This window comes from Helobdella robusta (assembly GCF_000326865.2).
Source record: "Helobdella robusta unplaced genomic scaffold HELROscaffold_58, whole genome shotgun sequence".
NCBI classification, from domain to species: domain Eukaryota; kingdom Metazoa; phylum Annelida; class Clitellata; order Rhynchobdellida; family Glossiphoniidae; genus Helobdella; species Helobdella robusta.
The window spans coordinates 680,916-687,763 of NW_008705317.1; the positions used below are offsets into that span (position 1 = coordinate 680,916).

The 6,848-nt window shown below is 29.3% G+C and overlaps 2 protein-coding genes across 2 annotated transcripts; both read right to left on the minus strand.

Moving 5' to 3' along the window:
* Nucleotides 1-2,540: 2,540 nt before the first annotated feature.
* On the minus strand, nt 2,541-2,771 carry HELRODRAFT_87515 (hypothetical protein; the record flags this gene model as incomplete). The annotated part of the gene is made up of 1 exon (XM_009028725.1): nt 2,541-2,771. A coding segment is annotated over one exon (231 nt), but the record flags the coding sequence as incomplete, so codon positions are not given.
* Nucleotides 2,772-5,703: 2,932 nt separating this feature from the next.
* Nucleotides 5,704-5,871, minus strand: HELRODRAFT_128632 (hypothetical protein; the record flags this gene model as incomplete). Its single annotated transcript, XM_009028781.1, has 1 exon — nt 5,704-5,871. A coding segment is annotated over one exon (168 nt), but the record flags the coding sequence as incomplete, so codon positions are not given.
* Nucleotides 5,872-6,848: the final 977 nt, after the last annotated feature.

Here is a 6,848-nt window from a genome sequence, read left to right on the forward strand (position 1 = left end):
TCATATCAAGATAATATTCACTTGTGTAACTGTGAGGATGAAAATTTTGTAAGATTCTTATTAAATCGGTTTTGGCATTTACTTTAAAAGTTTAAAATTAAGTTTTAGAAGATGAATGTCAGGACTGTTTCCACAAATTACGTGACAGTAGGTAGATGAGGTGAGGAAAAATTATAGAATAATACAGATTGATTATTATTATCGTAGGTTTATTTAATTTATTTTTAATTTTGCTTATAACACCTAAACTAAAGTTTAGCATATTCTTTTTTTTTAGAGAAAGTATCTATGTGAATATCCCATGAATGATTGTGCTTGATTGTTACTCCATGGAATTAAGTTCTGGCTGAGTGAGAAATAGAAATATTGTTCATTTTTATGTCTAGGTCAGGTATAATATTTGTTAATATTTTTTGACCAAATATTATGTAATTACATTTGGAATAATTTATTGTTAATTTAATTTTGGTTAACTAGATTGATATATTTTTCAATAGGTTTTTAGTTGGAAAAAAATGTTAGTGTCATCTGCATATAGAAGTTGATTTGCATAAGTAAGTTGCTTGTTGAAGGTCATTCATGAAAAATTGAAAATTATGAACAGAAGAAGACCCAAAATTGATACTTGGAGCATGCCTGAGCTAATGTTAAGTTTTGTTGCCACATACTGGTCTGTGTTCTCCAAATAACTTTTGAACCATGCACTCGCTTTTCCTCTTATTACAGGTGAATGTAATTTTTTAATCAGTTTATTATGGTTGATGACGTCAAAGGCCTTTGAGAGATCTATAAATACACCTACGGTTAGTGTTTTTTCAATAAGATTATTCATAACATTTTGTGCTATTCTTTGTTGTGTCATTGAAAATATTAGTTATTCCTCTGGGCTTTCAATGATCTTGTCATCAACTTTAACTTATTAATATTATTAGTATTTTGACTTCTATTGATTATATCATTAATTATATCACATTTTTGTTTAGAGCAACCTTTTGCCATTCAAATTTGTGTTGACAAATCTTTTTGGCCTTTCCCTTTAATGATGTAAAATAATTTCTAAATTTTCCAATGTTAACAGTATTTGGTGTGGCAACTGCTATTTTATACAGTTGATTCTGTTTATTTGATAATTTAATTATTCCATCAGATACCCATGCTTTTTCTATTTTTTTGTTTCTGCGACTGCAATAGTGCGTGTTAGTCAAGAGTTTTATTGAGTTTATTAAAGAATTATATTATTCTCGTTTTTTGAGGAATGCCAATTTTGAAATGAAAAGGTTTTTAAATAAAGAAAATGTATGTTTTATTGATTATCCTTCTTAAAATTAGGTCATCTTTGAGAGCAGTTTTAAAATTCTTTATAATTTCACAAACTGGAAAATGGTCAGAAGATGGTCTGAGACTATAAATCTACTTTCACAATGTTGGGAAAGATTCGTGAATATGTTGTCGATTAATGAAGTGGTAAATTAAAGGCGAAAAACAAAATGAGAATAATAAATTTTAGAAATCTTTAGTTATTTGAATCTTTATCCAATAAATTAACGTTAAAGTCACCCACTATAACAGTTTTTATTGGCGGGTTTGATGGCGTGTAAAATCAAGTTGATTTTATTTTTAAAAAACTCAAATTTATAATTGGGTGGGCGTTATATTGCAAAAACTTTTAGCGCACCTCTAGATGAAGTATGTCCCGATTCAATGTTCACACAGAGAACGTCGACATTTTCATCATCAAATGCACTGTTATCGTTTACAACATATTTGATGTCATGCTTTTTTTATACAAAATGGTAATTATTTAACTTAATTAAATCAACGGTTTCATTGTTCAACCACGTTTCTGGTATAGTTATAATTTTAAAAAATTCGAATTGTTTTAATAAAATTTCCAGATTTAACAATTTATGAAACAAACTTCGAGCTATCAGATTAATAATATGTAAGTGATCTTTTTTAATATTTTTCTTCAATTTTATCACTTTAGATAAATTCTTTAATCGTGTAATATTTTGATTATTCTATATTATGTTACATGTCTTCAAAATCCTCTTCTATGAAGCTTTATTATTTACAAATTATTTATCTATTAATTATGGATCCACTTAGAGGCTGAATCTCTCGAAAATCTCTCACGCAAGCATTTATATTAAACATCACAGTAAATGATTGGATGTATTAGAAAATAAAAATCATTCACATTAGAAAATCGTTGTTTTATGACAACGCAATCACAAAAGCAAAATATTGAGCGAATGATCAAAATCACGATTAAATTGTTAAAATAATAACTAAAAATAATACGAACAATGAAAATAAAAATACTGATACATTTATCGGTTATGAAGCTAAAATAATATTTCATACAGTAAGGACTGTATTGAACACACCTCTTTGGTCTACTGTGACCCCTACCCCTGTACATTGAGTACTGTTGTTGCACGTGGGTTGGGCGTGTGTTACAGTTTGATGCACAACTGTTGCATAATGATTTTTTCCTTCTACACATGTTCTCGGACCTCTTCCTCTGTTTGAGTTGGTTAGTCCGTACATGTTGTTTTTCGAATGTTTTTTCTTTTAACATTCACTATGATCAGCCGGTCTTGTATAATTGAATTGTTCAATGCCAAAGCCAGCTCCACTGAACGATCATTCGAGACTTCGATGTACGCAAATCCTTTCGGATTCCCACTACATTTATCAGATAAAATTGTTGCTCTGACGATAAATCCGCAACGATCAAAATGTTTTTTTATTTCTTCTGTAGTTGCCTATCCGTATCGACCTTTTGTCGATTTCTAATTTTTTTGTCACTGTGACTTCAGTTGTCATAGTCACGATTTTGGATGATGTAGTTATAATAACTTACTTTGTTTCTAAACCGTATTTTAGCATTCGTATATCAAATTTGGGCATTCATATATCAACTTTATAATTAACTTTATAATATCCTAACATTAACTTCGTGATTTCCTTATTCAGCTTAATTTATAGTTGTTATTATTTGCGTTAATTTTAAATAGGATTTTTTAACAGAAGTTTTTTAATTATCTAATTTATTATAGCTTGGTTGTTTGAACAGTAATGTTGTCCTATTATTATTGCATAACCAATTAAACATACAAGTTGCTAAAAATTAGCTAAAAATTATTCATAAAGATAAAGATCAGAAACTAATTAAGGAAAGAATTAAGTTAATATTAGGATAACACAAGATTAATTGGTTAATCCGCTAAAGAACAAAAAATCCTATAACGTAAATCAGATTCAATTAGTATAGGCTAATTTCTATGAAAAATGTTTAATTAGACCGCAAACGTCGTTGTCACAACAAAAGATGCAAAGATTTGATTCCGCTCTAAGAAATAATTTAGTCCAGCTGGTTTTTTTTAACCGATAGACTAATTAACGATTTTTAATGCAATATTTTGCCATGACTTGTTTTTGTTTTGTTTGTGTTAAAAGAATTATCTAATGGGAAACTTAGAAGTAAGAGAAAAAAAATCATTTAAATGTTTTAAATCGAGGTCGTAAAAAATATACTGTTAATTCAGACAAAAAAGAAAAATTTTTGTGTACACAAGCAATTTTTCGATGTTGCAGATATTATACTTTGGAATCACGTTGTGCAAAAATTTTTTTAATTAGATAAAAATTATGTCAATGAGTGTCGGACTTAAATGGGAAAAGAGGCGATTTTTAGTGATTGGGAAGCAAAGAAAAGTAACTTTACCGTAAGACCATGCACGCTCCAATATATTGTTAGAAAAAATAGTAATTTCATTCAAAGTTACATCAAATCTTACATTCATATCATCTCAAACATCCTGAATAATCATTATAGATTATCATTGTGTTTATAAAATCATTATTGTATCGTTTAGTTCAACGAGGAAGTATGAAATAAGGAAAAACATTTTTAATATTTATTTTTGAAAAAAGAAAATAAAAATTCATTATTATGCATTAAATCATGAAGATTTTACAGAAAATCCAACCATGTTAGTTCATCTTTGTCAGTTTCATTTGATGCCCTGAACCGTTTATTTTCAGGCTCAGCAACAATATCTTCCACAAAATTCCCTTTTACATTTTTTACTATTTCTTTCCTTTCTTTGTTGTTCCTTTTTCAAAAATTTCTTCTGTTTCAATCCTTTTTTGAATTCTTGCCGATTTGAAAACTACCAGCTCGCCGTTGCTATTGATCATAACACCTGGTAAGCTGGGGTCGGTCACTACTTCAAGTTCCGACCTCGGTATCCCCGTAGCTCCCTTTATTATTTTTTTTTATTGCATTCTATTGTGCAGTCTTCCTTCCAATGTCCACCCATTCCACAATTGTAACATATATATTTATCTGGAGGCTATCCCTCGCGGTTTCTTCTTTTTCCTATTAATATTTTTCTTTTGCTGTTGCCACAAGGAAACCTATACGCTATGACGGATTTATTTCTATCTATCAGCGTTTCATTTTCTAGTTCTTCTTTTGTAGCCTCGTTTTTCAAAACGAGTTGAAAATCTTCAAATCTTCCCAAACCAGTTGCTTCAATTATTTTGTCTTTAAGACATTTAACACTGATGCAAGGACCGCTAAATGATACTGTTCTCCATTCCAACATGCTCACAAATTTGTAGTGAATGTAGGAAGCCATTATAATGATTTTATAAGTTAAAGGATTGTACAAGTTAAAAATTTAATTTGTTAAAAGTTGTTGAAATTTTTTGAGAAGCTTAAGCGTTGTTTAATCCCAGATTAGAAATAATCACAAGTTTTGTGCTGAAAAGGGCGCGGACAGTTTCTTAAATACTTTCGTAACCATTGTAATTTTTCTAATTGTTCTTTGTTTCAAAGTGACTTCTCCCTCTGTTAGATCAACCGATTGAATAGGTTTCTTTTATTATAACTTCAATAACATACTAATATGCAAATTAGATACTTTTACTCAATCCATTATTTATCTTTATAGGTTGCAAGCTAAGGATAAGTTTCATCGTTTCAAAAGAAAAATTATTTCAGTTGCAGATTCTTACGGAGAATCGAGATATAAAACGTTCAAGATTGATAGATAAGAAATTGATCAATTTTTAATTTGATAATTTTAAATCAATGAAGATCATTTAATGTTGAGTGTTTTTGGTCATATTTAACACCACCAATTTCAAAAGAGCGAGTCATAAACATTTTAATAATTTAATTGGTGTAACGCCATCTGGAAAATTTAGACCTTTAAGTTTGAAAACCTCCAAAAAGTACGAAATAAAGCGAAACGAAAATGCTCTAACAATCTTGAAATATATTGCATCACAAAATTTTATTTATAAAATTTTCCAATACGAGCTCACAAAATAAAATTAAATTAAAGAATTAAAAAATTAAATTATATAAAAAAGTTCATTCCCTGAAATATAAAAACGTTTATCACGTAATAACGCAACATATCAAAATGGAATGTAAAAATATCGTCGTAGAAAAACTGACATCACGAAATAAAAAATCTATAAACATTAAAAGTTTTATCACACAGATAAAATAATAAAATGAATTAATTTCACCATTAATTAAAAAATATTTAATTAATAAGAAAAAAACATTATCACACATCTATCAACAAAAATATATACACGAATGCATCGGAAGAATTACATTTGGTTTCCTCGTCCGTCGACAATTTCAGAATACACTCGCGTGTTTTTATCGTTGTCCCTCCTATTGCTGAACCATTTTCTGATTTGGGATTGAGAGATCCCACAGTGACCGGTGAGAGATTCTATAGTTTCGCGATCCGGATACGAAAATGATATGTGACTCTGGTAGAACTCTTCGAGTAAAGCTGTTCTGTCGTTAGAGAAATACACTCGATTTTGTTGTGACGTGATGTTCTCTTGTGAGCCTTTGACACATCCATTTGTAGTTGATGTTGTGCTTGAAGGGGTCGGTTGGGTTGCAGTAGAGTAAGCTGTTGTCAGTTGTTGGTTGGGTTGGAAATAAGTTGCAGCTTGATGAGATAGTGTGGGACAATATGTCGGCTGGTGCATTAATGTGAAATAAGATGTAGTTGGATAGATGGGGGTAAAATAATACTTTGATGGTTGGATAAGTGTAGAATAACACGGTAATGCTTGGTTGGGTGTTGAAAACGAGTTGAACGAGTAGTTGTTGATTCTTTGATTGGTGTGGAATGAATGGGTTGCTGGGTAGATGCTGAAAGAATATTGAAGTTTAGACTGTCCTGATTTATTAAATTTTGACTGTCTCTGATTTCCCTCCAATTATTTTCCATCTCTTTTTTGACCGCTTGTCTACGCGGCTACAAAATATTTACTGATATTTCGACCATCACAACGCGCGCTGTTTCGTTGTCATCTCGTTAACGTCCATCTGTTTGTTTGTGGTGTTTTTGTTATTCATAAATATATGCCTGGCGAGTAAAGTTATAAAAGTAAAATTTTAACTAATGTATTTTTATTTTTTGTAGTAATAATTTTTATTTCTAATAAGAAATAAGAGATGATTAACAAATTAAATAAGTTTATTTGAATTTTTTATTCTTGTTTTTTTATAATAAACTTCTCAAAAATCAATTTATATTAAATTACTTTTATTAACTTATCTACGAGTTTTGCTCCACCAGTAGAGAAATTTTAAAAATTAAAAAACATTATAAATTATTGAAATTTTTTATTGTGTATAATATAATTTTATGTAAGTGTTATATAGGTTTAAAAAAATGTTACAACGGGTATAAATTTAAGAAAAAGTATCCTGTAAATTACAAATCAATAAAGCATAATTAATTAAATTTTCTTCATGTTCGTGATGTCAACAAAGATCTCTGGACTACATAGAT